Source organism: Scophthalmus maximus, chromosome 12, assembly GCF_022379125.1.
Source record: "Scophthalmus maximus strain ysfricsl-2021 chromosome 12, ASM2237912v1, whole genome shotgun sequence".
In the NCBI taxonomy this organism is placed as follows: Eukaryota; Metazoa; Chordata; class Actinopteri; order Pleuronectiformes; family Scophthalmidae; genus Scophthalmus; species Scophthalmus maximus.
The window spans coordinates 8237501-8260152 of record NC_061526.1 but is presented as its reverse complement, the minus strand read 5'-3'; the positions used below and the strand labels follow the sequence as shown (position 1 = coordinate 8260152).

The following is a 22652-nucleotide window of genomic DNA, read 5'->3' as shown; positions in this document are numbered from 1 at the left end:
TACAACACACTGGATCTTAGGATATTAACGGTGGTAATCATCATTCATCTCTTTGCAATGTTTTATTGTTTGGTCTCAATCATCTATATCCATGAATCATCAACATGTTAAATAAAGAAACCAAACATCCCTTTGTCCAGATCTTCTCTTGCTCCTTGTTCAGGAGCTTCTCATCCTGCTGACAGACAAAGACAAATTACTCTGTGTCATCATTTTCATACAAACTGTTTACCATTACATTCTTTACCTTCATATTTTTTGCTGTGACAGGTTCTCAACAGGGATTCGTTTACCTCGATAATGTCACTTCCTCTCTACTTTTTGCAGGAAGCACAGGCATGAAGCAGGGGCCAGTCCAGGTGAAGGTCAGTGTCACTTCAGTTTCAAAGGAAGACAAAAAGACGAGTTATTGACACGTGACAGATCAAAATTCTTGGTAGTAAACATACATATACTCATGTACCGACTCTGCAGCCACCACAAGCGAGCCCTGGCTCCGCCCCTTTGTCCAGATGCTTTTCGTCCTGCTGACAGACAAAGACAAATCTTTAACGCCATAACTCTGTATTGTGATTCTCGTACAAACTCTTTAGGATTAAATTCTTTACCTTCATATTTCTTGCTGTGACAGGTTCTCAGCAGGGATACACACCAGCACCTCATGATCACAGACAAATGGGATTCGTTTAGCTCCATAATGTCACTTCCTCTCTGCTCATTCTGTAATTAACCAGAGTAAAGTACAGACAGGAAGCCTCTCTCCTTGTCCAGGCAAAGGTCAGGTCAGGTCGTCCATCCACTTTTACCTCAAAGGAAGATAGAAGGACGAGTTATTGACACGCACAGGTAGAGAAGTAACAAATACAAATGTCTTCCAGTAGTTAACACACAGAAGGTCGACCTTTCCTTCAGTCCCACTGTAATCTCATCTTGTTAAGAGTCAGACTTCATGTTATTTACATTCAATGATTTGATCCAACTCAGTGTGATGGTTTAACTGCAGGAGGAGAAACCTCCAAACCAACTGAACGACATATCAACCAACAGACCGACAGACCCGCCCACCTACAGACCAACCAAACGAACCACAGATAAACGGATCGACCAACACCACGACGCATTGACCGAGCGACAGACCCGCCCACCTACAGACCAACCAACACACCGACTGACAGAACATTTAAACTACAATGAACAGAAATGGTCTGTCATTGTTTTTATGTTAAGAATGATATATCCTTAACAAGCTACTTTGACCTTTTGGTCCATACAACACAAGCCTCCTCAAGTTCACCACATTGATGATTCAACTACTTTGAAATGTACTAAACTATTTTTTCCTAATTCTTTGACAATGTTTTATCGTTAGGTCTCATTCATCTAGATCTGTGAATCATCAACATGTTAAAAATGATAAACAAAGAAACCAAACGTACCTGGCTCCGCCCCTTTGACCACATCCTCTCTTGTTCGGGAGCTTTTCTTCCTGTTGACAGACAAAGTATAACTCTGTATTGTGATTCTCATACAAACTGGTCATGTCTACATTCTTTACCTTAATAGTTCTTGCAGGGATCCACCCCAACACCTGATGATCACAGACAAATGGGATTTGTCACTTCCTCTACTTTTTACAGAATAAGCACAGGCAGGAAGCAGGAGACAGTCCAGGTGAAGGTCAGTGTCACGTCCCATCATCCACTTCAGTTTCAAAGGAAGAGAAAAAGACGAGTTATTGAGACGTAACAGATCTCAAATTCTTCTTAGTAAACATACATATACTCATGTACCGACTCTGCAGCCACCACAAGCGAGCCCTGGCTCCGCCCCTTTGTCCAGATCCTCTCTTAATCCTTGTTCAGGAGCTTCTCGTCCTGCTGACAGACAAAGACAAAGAATTCTGTATTGTGATTTTCATACAAACTGTTTACGATTAAATTCTTTACCTTAATATTTCTAGCAGGGATCCACCCCAACAGCTGACGATCACAGAGACAAATGGGATTCGTTTACCTCGATAATGTCACTTCCTCTACTTTTTACAGAAGAAGCAGGAGACGGTACATCAAGACGTCCAGGTGAAGATCAGTGTCATGTCCCATCATCCACTTCAGTTTCAAAGGAAGAGAAAAAGACGAGTTATTGACACGTGACAGATCAAAATTCTTCAGAGTAAACATACATATATACATACATAATGCACAGTAACCTCATGTACAGGCTCCGCCCCTTTGTCCAGAAGCTTCTCATCCTGCTGACAGACAAAGACAAATTACTCTGTCGTCATTCTCATACAAACTCTTTAGGATTAAATTCTTTACCTTCATATTTCTTGCTGTGACAGGTTCTCAGCAGGGATCCACACCAGCACCTCATGATCACAGACAAATGGGATTCGTTTAGCTCCATAATGTCACTTCCTCTATGTACTTTACTCTGGTTAATTACAGAATGAGCAGACAGGAAGCCTCTCTCCTTGTCCAGGCAAAGGTCAAGTCAGGTCGTCCATCCACTTTTACCTCGAAGGAAGACAGAAGGACGAGTTATTGACACACACAGGTAGAGAAGTAACAAATACAAATGTCTTCCAGTAGTTAACACACAGAAGGTCGACCTTTCCTTCAGTCCCACTGTAATCTCATCTTGTTAAGAGTCAGACTTGATGTTATTTACATTCAATGATTTGATCCAACTCACTTCAACTCTATAAATCTGTGTCAGTGTGATGGTTTAACTGCAGGAGGAGAAACCTCCAAACCAACTGAACGACGGATCAACCAACAGACCGACAGACCCGCCCACCTACAGACCAACCAAACGAACCACAGATAAACGGATCGACCAACACCACGACGCATTGACCGAGCGACAGACCGACAGACCCGCCCACCTACAGACCAACCAACACACCGACTGACAGAACATTTAAACTACAATGAACAGAAATGGTCTGTCATTGTTTTTATGTTAATTATGATATATCCTTAACAAGCTACTTTGCCCTTTTTGTCCATACAACACGAGCCTCCTCAAGTTCACCACATTGATGATTCAACTACTTTGAAATGTACTAAACTATTTTTTCCTAATTCTTTGACAATGTTTTATCGTTAGGTCTCATTCATCTAGATCTGTGAATCATCAACATGTTAAAAATGATAAACAAAGAAAACAAACGTCCCTGGCTCCGCCCCTTTGTCCACATCCTCTCTTGTTCGGGAGCTTTTCTTCCTGTTGACAGACAAAGTATAACTCTGTATTGTGATTCTCATACAAACTAGTCATGTCTACATTCTTTACCTTAATAGTTCTTGCTGTGACTGGCTCTCAGCCGGGATCCACGTCAACACCTGATGATCACAGAGACAAATGGGATTCGTTTAGCTCGATGATGTCACTTCCTCTCTACTCGGATTGGATTACAGAAGGAGCACAGACAGGAAGCAGGTAGGGGACCGTCCATCAAGACGTCCAGGTGAAGGTCCAGGCAGGTCGGCGTGGTTCAACATTTACCTCGATGGAAGAGAGAAGGACGAGTTATCGAGACGCACGGGTAGAGAAGTAACAAATACAAACCTCCAGTTGGTAACACGCGTAAAGAGAAAGTCAACCTTTCCCTCAGTCCCACTAATTTATGTTCTACGCAACATGATCGTCTCCACTGGATTAGAGAGACTCTAGTGACGCGTCTGTTGTCAATGTGCTTTGAAGAGACCCCAGAGCTTCAAACTAACTCCTCAGTGCCCTCTGGTGGACACTATCTCACCGGTTTAGTTAAAAATCCTGCTGACAAACCGCCGTCCTCATTTTTATGACCATGATTCTGTGTTATGATTTTCATTTTATATATAATTCTCAATAATTTTATATACATAAGGGCAGCAGAGAGGCTGCTGTCCGACCGACAACCAACTTGCCAACCGACGACCTACAGACCGACAACCAACAATACGACCGACAACCAACTTGCGGACCGACCTACAGACCGACAAACCAACCAACTTTCCGACCTACAGACCAAATAACAGACCTACAAACAGACAAACCAACCAACCGACAATACAACCGACAAACCGACCTACAGACCGACAACCAACCAACTAACTAACCGACAACCTGCGGACCGACAATACAACAGACCTACAGACGGACAACCAACCAACCGACTTACAGACCGACAACCAACCAACTAACTAACTAACCGACAACCTGCGGACCGACAATACAACCGACAACCAACCAACCAACTAACTGACTAACCGACAACCTGCGGACCGACAATACAACCGACAACCAACCAACCAACTAACCGCCAACCTACAAACCGACAAACCAACCAACTCACCGACAATACAACCGACAAACCAACCTACAGACGGACAACCAACCAACCAACCAACCAACCAACCGACCGCGGACCTACAGACCTCTGCCGCCCTCACATGAAGATTAACTTCATTACTTTCAACACTAAACATACGATAGTGGAAATTAATTGAAGATCCTACGACAGAATCATGGTCTGAAAATCAGTGTAAATCTTCTGATTTATTGCAACGACCTCAGGAAGCAAAACGTTCATAATTAGTGTTAATTGCTACAGTAAGATATTGTTTTTCATCTAGATGTCTGGGTCAACTGCCCCAAGAACAAGTCATATTTTAATAACACGTCGTTTAAAATTCAAACTTCACCTTCGTATTTCTTGCAGTGAACTTATCGTTCTCCGCGAGGCTCCTCCTCCTCCTCCTCGCCAGGACCACGTGGTTCACCTGCTGATCACACACATGTTTGTTCATGGCGTCGTCAGACTTTTAACAACCGTCAGTTCCAAGTCCCTGTTCGACCCGACCACTTCCTCACAGTCGTACAGTACCTGCGGCCGCGGTGAGTCCGACGTCCGGTGGAACTTGTTCTCGACTCGTCTCGACTCGACTCGACTCGACTCGTCGCTCCTCGTGTCTCGGTCCTCGCTCGCGCCGCGTCGACCACGTGTCTTTGTAAGTGCGCAGGGTGGCCGCTGATTGGCTGCCCGAGTCTGCCCAGGTGCAACCAACTCCAATCACAAGCTGCCAATCAATTAAAGGCGGATTGCACCACTTTGACCCGCTAAAGGATGACGTCATCGCCACAGGGCGGAAACAACTATCGGATTCACAGATTGAGAGAAGAAACTGACACTAGTCGTTTAAATGACAGAAAGACGATAAAGATTCATATTCGTTGCAACACTGATCATCTCCAGCTCAGATTGTCGTGGGGTCTCATGCAGGAGGATGTTTTCCAATCCACAGGTACAATGTGTATTCTTTATTTGATGGTTTCACATGATAATCTATTGAAACATAGAGATATACACACCACATCCCCACTCCCCCCGTCTGTCACCCCCTCTGCCTTCTTCCTTTCCTTCACTCCCTCGTTCCTATCCATCCTGTTCTCCATCCTTTGCACCTGCTCTCCTCATTTCAATTGCTATGAAGCCATACCATGTCCTTTTATGCTGTTTTTATGCTATTAATACTATTCAAATGTGAACAGCACAGTGGGTTTCGCCCTTAAAGGATACATTCAAGTAAAACAACAATAGCACTGTGTAATAAATTAAGGATGAATACAATAAAACAACAACATAAATGACTGAAAGAAACTCTGGATGGTTACTTATATATATAAAAATATATATTTATAATGGAGCTCCACCTCAACATGGTTTTTAATGAATGACTGATAATGATATAATAGTAAAACTGTCAGGGGGCATTTCTCTGCATATTTTTTCTACTTTTACATTTAATACAAACATAATATAATTAATAGCTGACCACATTTTCCAGTCTGTATAAAAACATAGTATTGTTAGAGCTGCGGGTGTTTGAGGAGAGCAGCGTGGGCTTCAGTCACTTCATAGGTCCGCTCCGCTCAACGGCCCCAGGTTGAGGATCAGGTGATTTCCCTCCGTGCCGTTTCTTGTGCCACGGTATTTTCCATACTATGGAAAATTACGGGACGTCGTATCGTTTCTAACACGTTATATCGTAAAAGTATCAAAGTATCGTTTTATGCCGTTGTTAGGCCTGTCACACACTGTGCCGTCTCATGCCTCGCTGTACTATATGGTTTTATGCAGTTTTTTCACATTTCATGCCACCCTATACCCTGTCGTTTCATGCCTTGCTATACTGTCCTGGTTGTATGCCCAGTCCCTAAGCTCGGGGCGCTCCACTGCTCCTCTATAGACAGCTGGGAACACACAATCGGTCGGCTGAGGAAACCCGGAGCATGCAGAGAGTTTGTGTTGCTCTGGATTCGCGTCGCTGCCCTCCACTGAGCCGGCACACACACACACACACACACACACACACACACACACACACACACACACACACACACACACACACACACACACACACACACACACACACACACACACACACACACACAGTCCTCGTTAATCACATCCTCACAGCAGCCGTCGGAAGAGCCGGACCGTGTGAGCGAGAGCCACATGGTTCGCAGTACATTTTCATTCTACTTCCTATTGTTTTAGTCTTGGTATTGAACTTTTTACTCCATGGCACGATGACGAGGACGAGCATCAGAGGAACGCTGGCAAACTTTCACTCCAACATCATGAAATAACAGTCGGGAACACTCATTTCAACAGTTTGACTTTTATTCCATATTTTTTCTGTTGTTAGTACTTTACTGTAGTTCAATGTATTAGTGGTTTTAATGCAACAGCGTTTTACAGTGCTTCCATCTCAATAAAGATTTCTGCTTGCGGCGTCGCGACTCCGGACGCCGACGTATAAATGTCTGGATCGGCAGCAGAAAACTCATCTGTAATTAAAACATCTCAAATATAAAGGTGAGGAACAAACACGAGGACCAAAAGACGCGACTACAAAGAAACACTTAAAGTGCGCCACCGAGTCCGAACGCCGCCGAGCTGCTGCGCGGTTTGGCAGCAAAACGCGAGAAAACACAGCAAAGGCGCGTTCAACGGCGACCGCCCCGTTTCCCTTAATGTCGACGCCGAAACAGTGACACGCAGCTGAAGACGGACGCAAAGAAAAGAACAGAGAGACAGTTTGATTTCACAGTGCACGAGTGAACGCAAGTCGTCATCCGCAAAGAGGAAGACGGAAATTCCCTTCTGATCCCTTTTCTCTCACACACACACAATCCTGCAGTTTCCAACGCTATTATTGCACCAAGTTCAAGAAAGAAAGAAAAAAAGGCAACACAAAGAACAGGAAAAGACCCATATTAGTTTCAAAAACAATCTAGTGTGGATGTAATCATGTCCTTCGACTAAACACACACACGCACCGAGCGCGTGCGCTACGACATCAGTCTCTACACAAGTTAGTGTCTTTCTGATCAACGACACAAACAAACAAGTGTTCCCATCGGAGCGGTCGTCCCCCTCCGTAAGACCGAGTCGGGGGCAGGGTTGCCAGAACAGATCGTCGCGACGCCTTCCACGTGGGAATGAGGTTTGCCGGATCTGAGCGGCCATTCCAGTTTTTCCGCAGGTTAAGCGTAATTAGGCGGGAACTCTGTCGCCGGTGAAATTCTCCAGTGACCCATTCTAGAGTTCGGTGCTTTTTTCCAAACGAGAGTCGAGTACGGAAGACGAAAGCAGCGCAGAACACGTCGACGACGGACGCTTGAGGCCAGAAAAATGAAATTCCCCCCCCCTAGATTAATCCCGACGCGAATCTTCTGAAACTTTCTGCCTAAATCAACTCGTTTTTTCCGACACGCGCAAATTTGTCGCCGACGACGAGGCTCGATAGAATCCAGCCACCAAAGCAAAAAAAACCCCCACAGCAACAAAGTTTTTCCAATCTACAGTAAAGCAAACGCAGGAAACAGACCAAAACCAAACGTGTCGGATTAGTGTGACTTTTCCTCAAACGTCTGGACGCTGTAGATTTAAGAAAAAGAAATTACTCAAACAGGAAGTACATATCAGGCTTTGGTTGCATTTTCTGAACTTCCTGTTTGAATTCCATGGAATTCGTTAGCAGCCTCTTTCCATCTTCGTCCTCAGCCAATGACGTTTCAGTCTGGACGCGGATCTGAACAGACCAAATGGACGACAGCTTGTGCGCAAAGACGTGTTTGGATTCAACGAGCCAATCAGATCACAGGTCCGCGCAGGGGGTCGGGCGGACGGACCACTCAGGCGCGGTGCTGCGCGATGAGGTTGCGCAGCTGCTTGATGATGGCGTCGATGAGTTTCTGTCGGTCTCGGTCCGTCTTCCTGAATTGGGCAAAGACGTTGCTCTTCCTGCTCGTCTCCCTCATCCTGGAGGAAGAGGAGGAAGGAGAGAGAGATGAGAGAGGATCAGGGACTTGTTAGCGCTGTTAGTGTCGAGGCGCGTGCAGTTCAGGAAAACACGCAAGCTCATCATTTGTGATGCAGTTTAAACAATCATGCTCATTGTAAAAACACACACACACACACACTTCTGCTGAAGTTGCCTATTAAAGAATAAATAAGAAAAGAGTGTGTGTGTGTGTGTGTGTTTGGTGACACAACACTGGACTGTTGTTGTGGACCTCCAGGGAGTCCAGCCGACCAGACGAGCCCCAGCAGGGTGCTGCCTCCTGGGCACAGAGGGACCACCGGGCCTGGGACCGACTGGAGCTCCGGACAGAAAGTACTGAACCGCGGGAGAGTGCGTGTGAGAGTCACAACATCCGATAATGTATCTGCGTTGAGCCGCCTAACATGTGATATTAGACACACGTGTACAAACAAATAAAACACACATTATTTCTCTTTCTTGTATTAATAGAATCTGCTCATGCGTAACCCATCACTGCACGCGCGCGCAGCACAGACGATACTCACGGCTTAAACAACCTGATGCAAAGAAAAGAGACAAGAGATGAGCTGAGACGGAGGTGAACCTTTTTTACCTCCACCAAACAAATGTAAATGATCCAAAAAGCAGCAGTTGTTTGCCTGATGCGGTTAACGGATGAAAATCTCCGACAGTCAGGTGAATCACCACGTTAATTGATTACAGCGGACGACTCACTTCTCCAGCAGCACCAGCGCCGTGTGAGGATTCACCCTCAGGTACTTGCAGGTGGGTTTTCCATAGTCGGCCAGGTAGGTCGACCAGTCCCACTGCGTGAACAGTTCCAGTAACTAGAGGAAGACAGAGATGAAAACGTGAGCCTCACGCAGCGGGAACAAATCTCCGGGAGACTCTGAGTCGCAGCAACATTTCCAACTAATCGGCGGTAAAGTCCGACCAAACGTTTAGTTGCTGCGACGGGGAGGGATGGAGAGCAAAACGACGCATCCAAATGTTTTAGTCACTGACTTCATGTCTAGAGTTAAAATGTCAAAACTGGTTTTGTTCTCTACACAAAACGAATTGAGAGGATTTGCTCAATTTCTGCGACGTCAAAAATAAAGCCGGGTGGATTTCACCCTCAGAGAAATAAACAAGCAAACGACAACACAAGAGGAGGTGAAGGTTAACAAACTGTTGCATAACTCGCTGCTGCCCTGCTGAACTCCACCTAACACACGTACGCCTGCAGACATACACACTCTCTGTCTGTAACACACACACCAGCCCCAGTGAACTCTGGGTAACACCACACACACACACACACAGATCCAGAGAGAGAAACCATATGTGAGCGAGGGATGAGAGAAGAGGAGGAGAGGGAGGGATGGAGAGCAAAACCACATGTGGCACAGAAAGGGGGGGGGGGGGGGGGGGGTAAAAGGAAGGGCAGATAAGAGCGCGGGGCAGAGGACGACGAGAGCGTGAGTTTGCCTGTGGCACAATTTCAATACGTTTCAAACTTTAGAGAAAAATGAAGAAACAGAGGAAGCTTCGACGACAGCGCAAAGGGAGAGAAGACCAGAGGTCGATCGGAGAAAAGTCAAGTTTACTGAGCTGAAAGACTTTGACCGATATAATATTCATAAACTTTATCTATGAAGCAATCAAAGTTTGACACACAAACGTAAACCGCAACATGTGAAGAAAAGCTGAAACAAAGTTTCACAAGGAGGCTCGGACAGGAGAAACCCGGTTGCCCCCGGTTACCATCCGAGTCCTGGGAACAACCGGCAGAGCGAGCGCCCCTGGCAGATAGACACCTCTCGGTGTCCGTCGCTTCCCCGCGCGTGTCGCCCGGACAGAAGATGAGTAATGTGATAATAATAATAATAATGTAATAATGGCGTGAGGTGAGAAACTTCTGAAGAGGTCAGAGGTCAGGCCAGAGGTCACCTCATCAGAGTCTTTCAGGAAAACAGGAAGTGTCCTGAATACGTTCGACCTCGACCGACGTTCCCACTTAACCTGGTTCATTTGGACTTCCTGATCTTTTCCCTCCCTTCCTTCCTTCCTTCCTCCTCCCTCCTTCTCTCCTGTCACTGTTTTCTCCTCCTACTCCTCCTCTTCTTCCCCTCTGGTCCTTTCACTTGTGTATTCATCGCTCGCTCGCTCGCTCTCCCTCCTCTTGTCCCCGCGCTCACCCTGCACGGCCGAGGGTTGACCCGCTAATCCTCCCTTATAAACAAGCGCGCGCGCGCGCGCGCACGCACGCACGCACGCACGCGCGCACACACACACACACACACACACACACACACACACACACACACACACACACACACACACACACACACACAGAGAGAGAGAGTTACGTAAAGACACAAACATCTTCTGTCTGTGAGCTTATGAGAACAAATATGTCAGTATATTAGCTACAGGTACATGAGAAAGTGTGTTTGTGTGTCAGCATCGCACACACACACACACACACACACTCGAGCTGGCAGTTGGTTCCCTGACACGATTTGCATGTTATCGCTCGTCTTCATCTCTCTTTTCCTTCTTCCTCTCTCGTTCTGTTGGTATCAGAGAGAGATAACAGAAAACAAATGTGTGCGTTTGATATCTACGACGAGATCGAATCGCGCTCAGAAGAGAGACCGGCGATAAAGAAGAGAAGAGGAAAATGGAAAATAAAGGTTGAGGAGGAGAAAGTTAAAAATAATAAAGGGATCGAGGGAAAGTGGAGAGAAGGAGGAGAGTAAATAAGAGCAGAGGAAGAAAAGAAGAGGAGCTGATTGGACGATAGGATGAGGGATGAAGAGAAGGGAAAGGAAACGAGGAGAGGGCGAAAAGACGAGAGAATCGTAAAAGAGATGGAGGATGTGGAGAGAGGAGAAAGAAGAGAGGGACGAAAGAGGAGGAACAAGGAAAGAAGTTAGGAGAGAAAGAAGAGGAGGTGAGGTGAAGAAGAAGGAAAGGAAACGAGGGGAGGACGAGTCAGAGTAACAGAGAGAGTTTCGGGTGAACTTGAGGTCAGTAGGTAAGACTGGAGAGAGAGAGAGAGAGAGAGAGAAGGACCCAAACAGTAGAAGAACAAGAGGCAGATAAGACTGATGGAAATGGAAGAAGAGACGAGGAAGAAGGAAAAAAAAGAAAAGTGGGAGCGTGGGCTTCTTCCAAAGAAACGAGCCACACGCGAGCCAGCAGGTCGTCCTGGTGCACGCACACACACGCGCACACACACACACACACACGCACACGCACACCTGACCCCCGATTCACCCTCAACACACACACACACACACAGAGAGAGAAAGAAAGTGCAGGTCTCTCTCTTCGCCTCTCGCTGAACTTCTCTCTCCGTCTCGCTCCCTCTTTCACCTCGCCGTGACCTCCCCCGCGCTATCGCTCCCGTCTCTGCACGCACGCGCGCTGGCGATCGCTTCCTCTCATTCTTTTCTTTCGTTGGAGACGACGAGCAGAAAAAAACAAAGTGGCGTGTTTTCATCACATTGCTTGTTTGTTTTCTCCTCCGTCTCTCCCTCCCTCCTCACCCCATCTCTTCTCCTCCCTCTTTCCCTCAACTTCACCTCTGCCCCTCTCTTTTCACATCTCCTCACCCTCTTTTGTTTACCTCCTCTTCTTCTTCCTCCTGGCAACTTGACTCCATCCCTCCTTTCTCTCCCTCCTTACCTCAGTTTCCTTCTCCATCCCTTCCCCCTCTCCTCCCCCTCAGTGTTTAGCAGACTTGTTAATGGTTTTTCCGGCTGTGGGCAGGATTTATTTGTTTAGGAACGTCAGGGAATCGCCCGCGTTCCCGTTCCTAATGGCCAAACGTCAGGGTCGCCCAGAATCCATCATGTTTACACACGCGCTCGCGGGTCGCGATGACGTAATGTGTTTCTGCGATGAACCAAAGACGTTTGAGCCAAAAATCGTTTGTCTCCACACTACGGGTGGAAGACACAAAATACAAACAAAATGGAAAACATGGATGATTTTTCTCCCCTCCCTCGGTTCCGTCTCTTCTTTAAGAGGTCAGAGGTCACTAGAGGCAAGTGGATTTGACTTGTGGCTCCCGTCCGTTCATCTGTCCATCATTCCATCATTAATCAATCATCCGTCCGTCATCAGTCCGTCCAGAGATCAGCTGACGGGTGATTATTTCCTCAATGTATAAAACATTGTCGCAATTTGGGCCCAAATCAACTTTGCGAAATTCTGACAAACAGCAGCTGAGGCAGAAACAGAAAATCATCCGCATCAAGACCATGAACAGTGAGTCGCCCTTTAGGGAAATGAATAAACTGAGACACGTTTTCTTCTGTCTTTAAAATCAGCGTCGGACGAGGTCAGAGGTCAACGAAAAAGCTTCTGACCGTCGCCGCGGCGAAAGGTTTTCCTTTGACGCCTGTCCGTCATCAGTCGTCTCATCACTGAATCCTCAACCCCGGTTCAAAGGTCACCGACAACACGCACGCGCCGACACCTGTCAATCAAGTCTCTTTGTCTCTGCGGACCTGGAGAATGTTTCGGGTCAAACGGAAACAGAACATTCTGACGCGTGTCCGTCACGGTCGACAGGTTTTTATCTTCATCGGCCCCCTCTCTCTCTCTCGACCTGCCACCGTCTCCGTCTTCATCTCAGGGGTTAAAAGGTCACGGTAAAAGACGAAAAGTGTTTTTCTTACAAAAGATAAGTTTACTTTTTAAAGGTCAAAGTTCTCAGGAAGAAAAAGAACTAAGGAGAAAAAACTGAACGAATATTGCAGCTTTTCAAACGTGTATTTATTGAGTTTTGAAAAAGTGCATTAAATGTTATTAATTCATTACTGGGCTTAAAAAAATGAGGAATTACATCTTTCTGGATTTGACCAACATATGTTTGGCACATTGAGACGCAAATGTTATTTATGAAACAAATAAAGGGATTCAAAATGAACTACGTGTGTTTTTGTAACAACTATTAAATTCATTCGCTGATTAGCAAACAATTCTCGTCACATTTTTCCCGTCTTTCTGCGAGCGACAGTTTTAGGCACAAAGATATTCGCTAAGCCTTAATGTCGGGATCGGGAGCAACAACAATTATCTTCTGTTTCGAGAAGCTGGATATGATCAAATGTTTGGAAAATATAAGCATAATACAGATTATTGAAATAAATACATTTTCTAAATATCCCGGGCCTGTAACGTTTACATTAATCCTCTATGATCCATACATTCTTATATTTTATGGGTAAAAAAAACTTCCCGTTGCCATTTCTCCACGCCGAAGATGACGTTGTCCAATTTGTTTGTCTTATTTTTCAAGCTGCAGTCCCGAGCCTCAGAATGTTTCATTTAGAGAAAAGAAAAGACAATGACTTCGGCCGCTCGTCTCGTCACATCTCGTCCGACCGGGTCAGAAAACCATCGCGCTCCGTTTCTCCGGCGGCTAAAAAGGATTTTACACTTAACCTCAGACTCGGCTCCTGACCTCCTGAAAGCAAAGAGGCCAAAAGGTCGCGTTGAGAGGTCATCGGGCGGCTCGGACACTTTCACCTCGACTCCGAGAAACTTTCTCCCACTTTGAGAATTCTTCTGTTCTCTCGACAGGGGAGAGCAGCTACTCGCGTTAATATCTCTTCGTCATCTCCCATCCCCGACCTTATTTATGACCTTGTCATATTGTCGGTCCAGACATTGAATGAAATTATTGGGAACTTTTTACGTCCTCGGCTTTTCCTTCCTTCTCGATGGAGCTCTGAGGAAATTGTTATGGCGTCATTGGGTTTCGCCAAAATGAGGTCAATCCAATAATGTTACAATTTCCCGTTAAAGTAATAATGTTTTATATTATTGGTAAAGACATTATATAAACATAATCAGGTTTGACAACATTTTGAATGGATTCAAATGGAGATTTTATTACGTGATCGGAAAAAGTATTATATTATCGGGTACTGCAAAAATAAGGTCAACACAAAAGTGTAATAATTGATTACATTATCACTATATTGAGTCTGCTTCCGTCGTCGGCTATTCCTGTCGTTGTTATAACAACGACCTCGCTGAGCAAAGTGGTTCGAGACGTCGTCGATAAACTGAACGAGAGAGAAAACGTTTTCTCGGCGTCTGAGCCTGAAAAACAAAATGGTGGCCGAGTGACCCGTCGCGTCGCGGGCGTGTTTGCTCTGAACTCTCCGTTACCTTCGCTCTCCTCCACCTGCTTTGTCTCCAACTCTTCTCCCTTTCTGTTGTCCCCCCCCCCCCCCCCCTCTACAAAGTGAGAGGGCCTAAATGGAATAAGTGTGGAGAAGAAAGAAACAAAAAAAGGGAGAGAGGAGCGCCGCTGGTTCAACCAGGGGTCTGCGCTGTCAATTGGACACTACGCAGACGGAGCGAGGGCGAGCGAGAGACACGGCCGGACAGAGACAGAGTGGGAGAGAGAGAGAGAGGGGATGTAAATGAGAGGGAAGAGAGAAAAGTCAAAAAGAATGATTGGGGAAATATTACAGGAGAGCAGGAGAGAGGTCGGGCGGAGGCTAACTGGATGTTACGGAGGAGGAGGAAGCCGGAGACGATAAACGAGAGCAGAGTTCTGCTGGGAGCCGCTGATCCAGCAAATCAAGACGGAAGACTCCAAAACAAACAGCGGCTTCTGGCTCCGAGCTCAATTCACCAGTGCGACGCTTCTGTTTCTTCCTAAAGGGTCAATTTGGCCTCGGCCACTTTTCCCTTTTTTTTTACAGTCAATCTGCCCGCGGACACTTCTCAGAGGTCAATTCTGGGCCGAGAGTTCAGTTTGGGTTCGTCCACTTTCACTCTGTTTCAGCTGCAACCTGAAAGAACAAAAGCCACGTTATCGTCGTTTCCGTCTGATGTTCAGCCTCACGGTCCGAGTTACAAGACACGGGACAGAATCTTTAATAAACGAGTCCCGTCGGCCCTTAATCCTCCTGCAGCCCAGCAGAGATCAAGACTAAATTATCTGTAGCTTTAGCTGAACTAAATGTATTTTCACACGCGCGCGCGGGAAAATGTGGATTTTCTCACAATGACAATTGACAGTCTGTAAATATACAGCGACTACAAATAACAACAAACTTTGACAAATCCTTTCAAGCGTTTGTTTCTTTTTAGGATGATCGGGGAATTTAGGGAGAAAGAGTCAATCCAAAGTTAGTCGAATGTGTCATTGTGCTAGTATGAGATTTCAAATCTTTCAAATCTAAGATTTGAAAATATGACATTACTTATGTCGTTTTAAAAGTTGATCAACTTGTTTCTATCTTTGGATTCACGTATGTTCTTGAATACGTTTGTTTCAAGATTACTCAAAGTCACTGTTTATTTCTTCTAGTTTAACTTTTTCCTTTTTTACAGTCGCGGCCGGAGATTGTATCTGTTTTGGTTTTCTTTGTAATTGAATGCAGTGATCTGCTTTATTATATTCATCTTTTGCTAAAGTCAAATCGGACCAGAAGCGGGTTTAAACATTTTTTCTTGTCGACTTATGAATCAATTTCTTAGAAACATTTACCTGACAACATGGATACTGTTTTGCAGTTTGCTCCAAAAGTCGAAAAGTAACATCTTTCAGAAACTGGGAGTCGGGGACGACATGAGAATGATCCACGGAGCGTTTTGTAGCAAAGCTTCCAATGTCACGATAAGGAATTTATTTGTCATTTGGATCAGAGCTCTTCCAGAGACTGCTCCATAAATCAGAGAGGATTTTGAGGAAAGAAAGAAAGTTATGATGCTACACACAATGTGCTGCTTCTCTAATCTTATAACTTCTCCCCAGAAAGAAACAATTGCAGACATATGCAGAAAAACAAGACTGTGGACTTGTCCATAGTCTCTCAAATATAATCCATAAATACATCTGCGGCCTGAAATGAAACTCGTCCGTCAACCACTCCACAACAACCGCAAAACAGGAAGCAGTCAAAAGTTGAGAGAAGTTTAAGGGTCTCAGCTTTTTAGGTTCGACTGCATGGACGGACACACACACGCGCAGGAAGGGGTGTAGATGCAGGTCGTATCGGGGAGTCGGTCGGACGCAGAGGTCAAGACTGATAACGCAGAACAATGACCTGACCCGGTCACCACATGGTCACTGTGCGTGTGTGTGCGAGTGTGATTAAATATGTTTTATCTTCTGTGACTGAAGATGTGAAGCGCGGCTTTAAGAGGAAGACCTGTGGGTGTGTGCGCGCTTCCATATCTGTGTGTCAAAGCCATTTATTAATGAGTGCGTGTGAGTGATCATAATAAGTGCGAGTACGTTTGAACCACCTTGACCTCTCCCCCCTCCTCCCCCAAAGTCCCGACCGCTACTTGACCATTGGTCGGAAGCAGCGGGCCGCGGCGGCTCCCCGCCTCTCCGCCAATCAGCTCGCTAAATGGACCCTTTTTTTTTTGCCCCGACCAGCGGCTGACCTGTTGTCACGGCGATAAGACCGGGCCACAGACGGGACAGGAAGTTGAGGCAGGGGCCGAGAAACACACACGCACACACAGACGCACCAAGTGAACTCTCCCACACAACTTTTTTTGCTGCGTTATCTCGTTGCAGCAGAATCAGCGGCCGCTTTATTCCACCAAGACCTGCTGGGCACGTGTGTGTGTGTGTGTGTGTGTGTCGGCTGCAACATCTATGTAGGAGGATAAAATGCAGGTATGTGTGTGTGTGTGTGTGTGTGTGTGTGATCAGATAAGGTGAGTTCCCACCCCTCCCTGGCACCAACACTTATCCCACTGACCTCGCGTTGGCCCCCCTTTTCAGTTGGATGTGTTTTTTGTTTTTTTCTCGCGCTCGGCGTTCGACGGGAGACGTCAGCCTCCGCGACGCCGTGTGATCACATTCGAAAAAAGAGGGAAACGTAAGAGGGAGGGAGGGAGGGAGAGGAAGACGACGGGAGGGAGAAGAGGAGATTAAAAACAAACTTCTCTAATATAAGAAAAAAGAGGAGGAAAAAACAGGATCACGGGCCCCTCTCTCATTTACCCTTTTCTTTCCTCTATAATATATTACAAATCGTGGATCTGACTTTAAATCAAAGACATATTATGTTTTAGTTTGTTTGTCAGCAGGTTTACACTAAAAGTACGCAACAGATTTCCATGAAGCTTAGTGTAAGGATGAGACATGAGCCAAGAAAGAATCCAGTCAATTGTAGGGTTGATCCAGACAAAGGCTCCGGGCATTCATTCGTGGGTGTGGATGACACAACAAAACAATCTGGTATATTTTGGGGCAAAGATATCAATGAGGGAACATGAGCCGCTTTTCAGACAGGCGCCGACGTCCGGACATTTTCCTGAACTTTTTTCCCAGAGGGGCTGCGTGTAAGAACGCAAATGTCCGAGGGAGCCCAAGTGAGACGACGGCGGGAAAATCTCCGCGAGATTCTAATGTAACGGGTCAACAAACACTCTCCCGCCTCCCGGCTGCTCTACACAGACGCCTCACAATGTTCCGGGAGTCTTCCCGTTGGTGCGAAACACGCCCGACGTCACGCGTGAAAAAAGGAAAATGTCCAGACGCAAATTCCCTGCGGACGTTCTGCAGAGTACTCTCACACCCGTCTCGTTCGGCCCGGAACCTTCCGACTTTTTTCCACTGCAGGTGTGAAATTTGTGGGGGACGGTTTCGGACTTTCTGACCAAGTACAGGAAGCTGAGTCGCCGCGCCGTCACAGAAGAAGAATCAACGTACGTGTTTATTGGCTCTGAGCAGGGATGCGATCGGATCTCAGGACGTTCACGTGCGCTCGGTTGCCGCGCGTCGCTTCGTTCTGCGTTTGCCTCCATGTTTGTTTGTGTGTGTGTGTGTCTCTCTCTCTCTCTGGTTTTCCCAATAGATCGGCGGGCGAGCATTTAGACGTCCGTCTGCTGCTCATCCTCCTCTTCGCTCCCTCTTTCTTCTGCGCTGCTCTATTCATCCCCCCCGTCTGTGAGCGGTCACACGCATGAAGGGAAGTGTCAGCCTCCCGAGGAGAGAGAGAGGGAGAGGGAGAGAGAGAGAGGGAGAGGGAGAGAGACCACCCTGGACGGATCACTTTCACCTGACTGAACACTTTCACTCCCGATCCCGGCGCCTGTTGCTCGGCTCCGTCAACATCTTCACACATTCACGTCTCGTTTTCTGTCTCAGAATCGGAATCTTAAAACCTTCTCTCTCTCTCTCTCTCTCTCCTCCTGTCATCTTCCACTTATTCATCCATCCACTCTCCTCTTCTTCCTCCTCCTCCATCCTTTCATCTGAAACTCACTTTCAGTTCTTCCTTCCTCTACATCCATCCTCTCTCCTCGAGTCTCCTCATGTGTCTTGAGTTTGCCGAAGGACTTGAAAGGTCAAAGGCAGTTACCTGATTGCTGATGTCGCTTAAGGCCTGACGCAAACACACACGCCCACACACACATTCTCCAAGACCTCGTCTATCTCTTCCCGTCCTCGTCCTCCATCATCCCTTCGCTTTCTTTTCCTTGGAAAATCCTTGCTCCCTGCATCAACTTCAAAAAAGACGAGAAATTACTACTTGTACATATTCAAAATTTTCACGGATATATTCAGAATTTGATCCCTAAAATAATCTGCTTCGTCCGGGACTGTGTCGGTGTTGTCTGGTCAGATATTTTAGCAACATAATCCATAAAACTCCCAGAACATTTTGATCCTGTTTGGTCCACGGACAAAGTGTCCGGACGCCATCTTTGTCTCAGCGGAGGAAAAGGCCGAAAGTTAAATCTCCAATGTGAATTACCTGCGGACGAATCTGATCCAACTCTGTGTTTATATGATATTTAAGAGTTGTTCAGGTCAAACCTCAGGACAGGAGATAAGTTTGGCCCCCCTCTCTCTCTTCTTCCCCCTCCCTCCACATGCGGGTGTAGATTTCCCATCAACTCGGTCTAAAGACAAAAACTCTGGGAATTAAAATCATTCCCAAAAAAACCGTTGGAGCTTAACGCAAAGTAGTTCTCAGAGGAGATATATCACCGACCCGGTCTTATCAGGAGGGACTTCAGGTTCGCTGCTACACAAACACACACACGGGTGATAAACAATAAGAGAATTTGAGACAATATGGTTTTTGAGGGATCGCTTCCTCGGTACGAGCGAATCGTTTTGTTTATTTATCGTCGGGAAGCCGGGGGGGGGGGGCGTCAAGCAGCGTGTGCACTCGAAGGCGGGAACAATGAAAGTGACAATCAAACTCCGACGGGATCAAGTGGAGGCTTCCTGCGGCGCTGACGGACGACCTGTTGTCCTGTTCACACCGCGGCGAGAAGGAACGAGAGCGAGGTATCGAGCCCCGGAATATTCCAGATTGCTTTTCATCCAGATGCGCAAATTATTCCCTGGGACATTGGAGAAAATGTTAGCCCACGTTCCAACCTTCCACCAAGTTTCTCGGGAAGAAGTTTTTGTGTAAAACCGTCAAACTGACAAATGGACGGGTGAAAACAAAGACAGGCATAGTGGAGGGAGTGAAACCGGAAGACGTATTCAGACAGAGAGTCTTGAAAAAATGGCCGGAATATCGGGCTTCGGACATTTGCCAGGGTTTTCCCACAAACGCAGCAGGAGGTTTCCTCGTCAGACGAGCGGGAACACTTCCGGAAAACATCCAGCTGGCGGGCTCACGCGAAAACGTCAGTGTGGATAATCTGAACGCGTTGGACGCGGGGAAACGTCGGCAGGTGACGGAACCCGAGGCGACTGCGAACATGATCCCGGTCGTCCTCCCACCTGAGGGATATTCTCCCGCTCCGAGAGGAAGGAACAACACCATCCCCGAGACGAGACCCTCCCTCCCGTCTGTCGGGGGCTCCTGTGGCCCAGGTCACGGAAACAGCCGATGATGGTTATGGAAGGAATGTGTCACGACGTGCTGCTGCGTACGGAGGCCCAGCACGGGCGAAATACTCATCACTGGTTTATTGGAGGGGGAAATATCGGAGAAAGGAAAAAAAAATCGAAAGAAAAGAGGTCGGAAAAGGGAAAAAAGACGGCGTTTGACTGACTGTGGTCGACCGAAGGAATGAACCGGGGACCAATCGATGACGGGGAATAAAAAGAAACACACACACGCACACGCAAAAAGACAGAGACACACAGACGACCGGGCCGAAGGTGGAAGAATGCTTGTCTGGCGTATGGACGAGTGGAGAAGGGGATGAGTGAAAGTCTAGTGTTGCAAGCGTTTTTCTGGGGGGACGCCACACCACAACACACACACACACACACACACACACACACACACACACACACACACACACACACACACACACACACACACACACACACACACACACACACACACACACACACACACACACACACACACACACACACACACACACACACACACACAGACGCACACACAAAGAGCAGGGCCAGCCAAAGGTTTGAAGTAACCACAGACTTCTGAATGTTCTAAATATAGGAAGATTGATAGAATCTGTGGATAAGGGCAGCCTAGGGAGAGTGTGCGTACTGACGCGCGCGCACACAGAGCTTGTTATTTAGTGGAGAAGAGGAAAAAGATGGTCGCAGAAAATCGGCCTCTTCCTCGACAGTTTCAAATGTTTTTAGTTTTTTTTGTTTGTAACATCAGATTCACGCGTTTCTGCTTTCCGTCTGTAAACTACAGAACAAGTGTTAAATGACCTCGGTGGGTCCACGCTGTACAGGTCAATAGGTCAAACGTTAAAGAGAGATGGATAACTTGAACCAAAAATCCCCGAAAAACATCAAATATGTTTCGTAGGTTGGTCAGACAAAGACTAATTTGAAAACTTCATTTTTGACATTTACTCACTTTCCTTACGGTCTAAACTGGATCAGAAGAAGGTTTAACTGACATCCGCAGCAAAAAAGCAACAATCAAACGCAGCAGAATTCCCATTCCTCCCAGAAAATGTTCCATTCACACATTCGTCTACATCGATCAAACGCAGAACCGGTGAAACTTCTGGAACTTTAAGATTCCGAACCTTGTCGATGTGACAACTACAAACTACGAGCCTGTAAAATAAGTTATCACCATGAACCCACCAAAAAAAATCTCGCAACTCGAACGCGTATTTGACGTTGGTTTGGTGAAGTTGCTTTTCAAACTGTTCCGTGAGTGTGTGCGCTGGGGGAACTCCCGTCACGGCCCTGTCCCAGGACCCCGGAGCCTTCCACAACACCGGGACCCGACCACACAACAAACGGCCCCGTCAGCGTGATTTATCGGCCATTCACCCACCAGGTCACACACACACACACACACACACACACACACACACACACTCCAAAGCATCAATGCACACGTATGAGGACATATGAAAGCGCACACGTCGACTAACTCAGACATGAAAAATATACCCCAATGAATGTGGATCACGGAGATTTCACACACACACAATAAGATGCGCGGGCAGATGTGTACACACACACACACACACACAGACACACAGAGACGAGGTATGGCAGCGAGTTTCGGGGGATGGGAGGAGGAATTCACTTCTTTTGATTTGATAAGAAAAGGTTCCAAAAACAATGGAGGAGAGACAGAAAGAGACAGAAATGAAAGAAGCTGAACGACAACAGAGTCGACGAAGGAGGGAGGAGGAAGAGGAGGGGGGGATGAGAGGATGGAGACGGAGGAAGAGGAGGATGAAGCGAGCAGTGAGGAGGGGAGGGGGAGAAGTAAACATCGATGCCGGATGAATGCAATTTTTTTTTCTTCCTCTTCTTCTTTTCTCCTTCTCCCCGTCTTCCCCCTCGTTCCTTCTTCTCCTCCTGCGAGCGAGAGAACAAGAGGCACTGCATCATCCCGACAGGCGCAGAAAGAGAAGAGAGGGAGAGAGAAAGAGGGATTGTGACGGAGGGATAAAGGGCTATCCGTCTCCGTCCGTCACCTCATTCATCGTCCCCTGCTCCGTCCTGCCGGCCCATCCGTCATCCGCTGTCACACTCAGACACACACACATACACAGATACAGAACACATACACTTTCCAAACCACTTTCACACACTCTGCAACAACAACGACACACACACACACACACACACACACATCAAAGACAGGCGGCCAGACACACAAACTTTAACCCGCTCTCCGCCCTGCTTCACACATTCACTGCAATGACACACACACACACACACGATTACACTACACACTCTCAAACACACAAGCGCTCACACACTCTCTACCAACTTTCAGAGCAATGATGATGACACACACACACACACACACACACACGGCGGCCGGAAAAGCCACACAAACTTTCACTGAGACTCTTCGCCCCGTTTCACACATTCAACAAAGATGACGGACA

General features: G+C 46.7%; 1 protein-coding gene and 1 long non-coding RNA gene across 9 annotated transcripts in view; both read right to left on the bottom strand.

The window, feature by feature from the left end:
- Nucleotides 1-17: 17 nt before the first annotated feature.
- LOC124850839 lies at nt 18-2844 on the bottom strand. 3 transcript variants are annotated; one of them, XR_007031892.1, is made up of 10 exons: nt 2322-2844; nt 2195-2251; nt 2014-2108; nt 1791-1874; nt 1556-1701; nt 1437-1486; nt 609-799; nt 464-524; nt 294-375; nt 18-175 (listed from the first exon to the last, which is right to left on the bottom strand). It is a non-coding gene; the product is annotated as an uncharacterized LOC124850839 (long non-coding RNA). The 3 variants fall into 3 exon arrangements; XR_007031890.1 differs by having other exon boundaries at nt 19-175; nt 1791-1877; XR_007031891.1 differs by having other exon boundaries at nt 42-178; nt 1791-1877.
- Nucleotides 2845-6658: 3814 nt separating this feature from the next.
- The window catches only part of exoc6b (exocyst complex component 6B), a 59980-nt gene continuing 43986 nt past the window's right edge, over nt 6659-22652 (bottom strand). For 2 of the 6 annotated variants that reach the window (XM_035606229.2, XM_035606197.2), the window contains 2 exons: nt 9060-9172; nt 6659-8320 (listed from right to left, as the gene is read on the bottom strand). In XM_035606229.2, the coding sequence (XP_035462122.2) occupies nt 8033-8320; nt 9060-9172 (401 nt within the window). In that variant the 3' untranslated portion in view covers nt 6659-8032. Of the gene's footprint in view, nt 8321-8869; nt 8882-9059; nt 9173-22652 lie in introns of all 6 variants that reach the window. The other 4 variants (XM_035606213.2, XM_035606238.2, XM_035606220.2 and 1 more) reach the window with 4 other exon arrangements.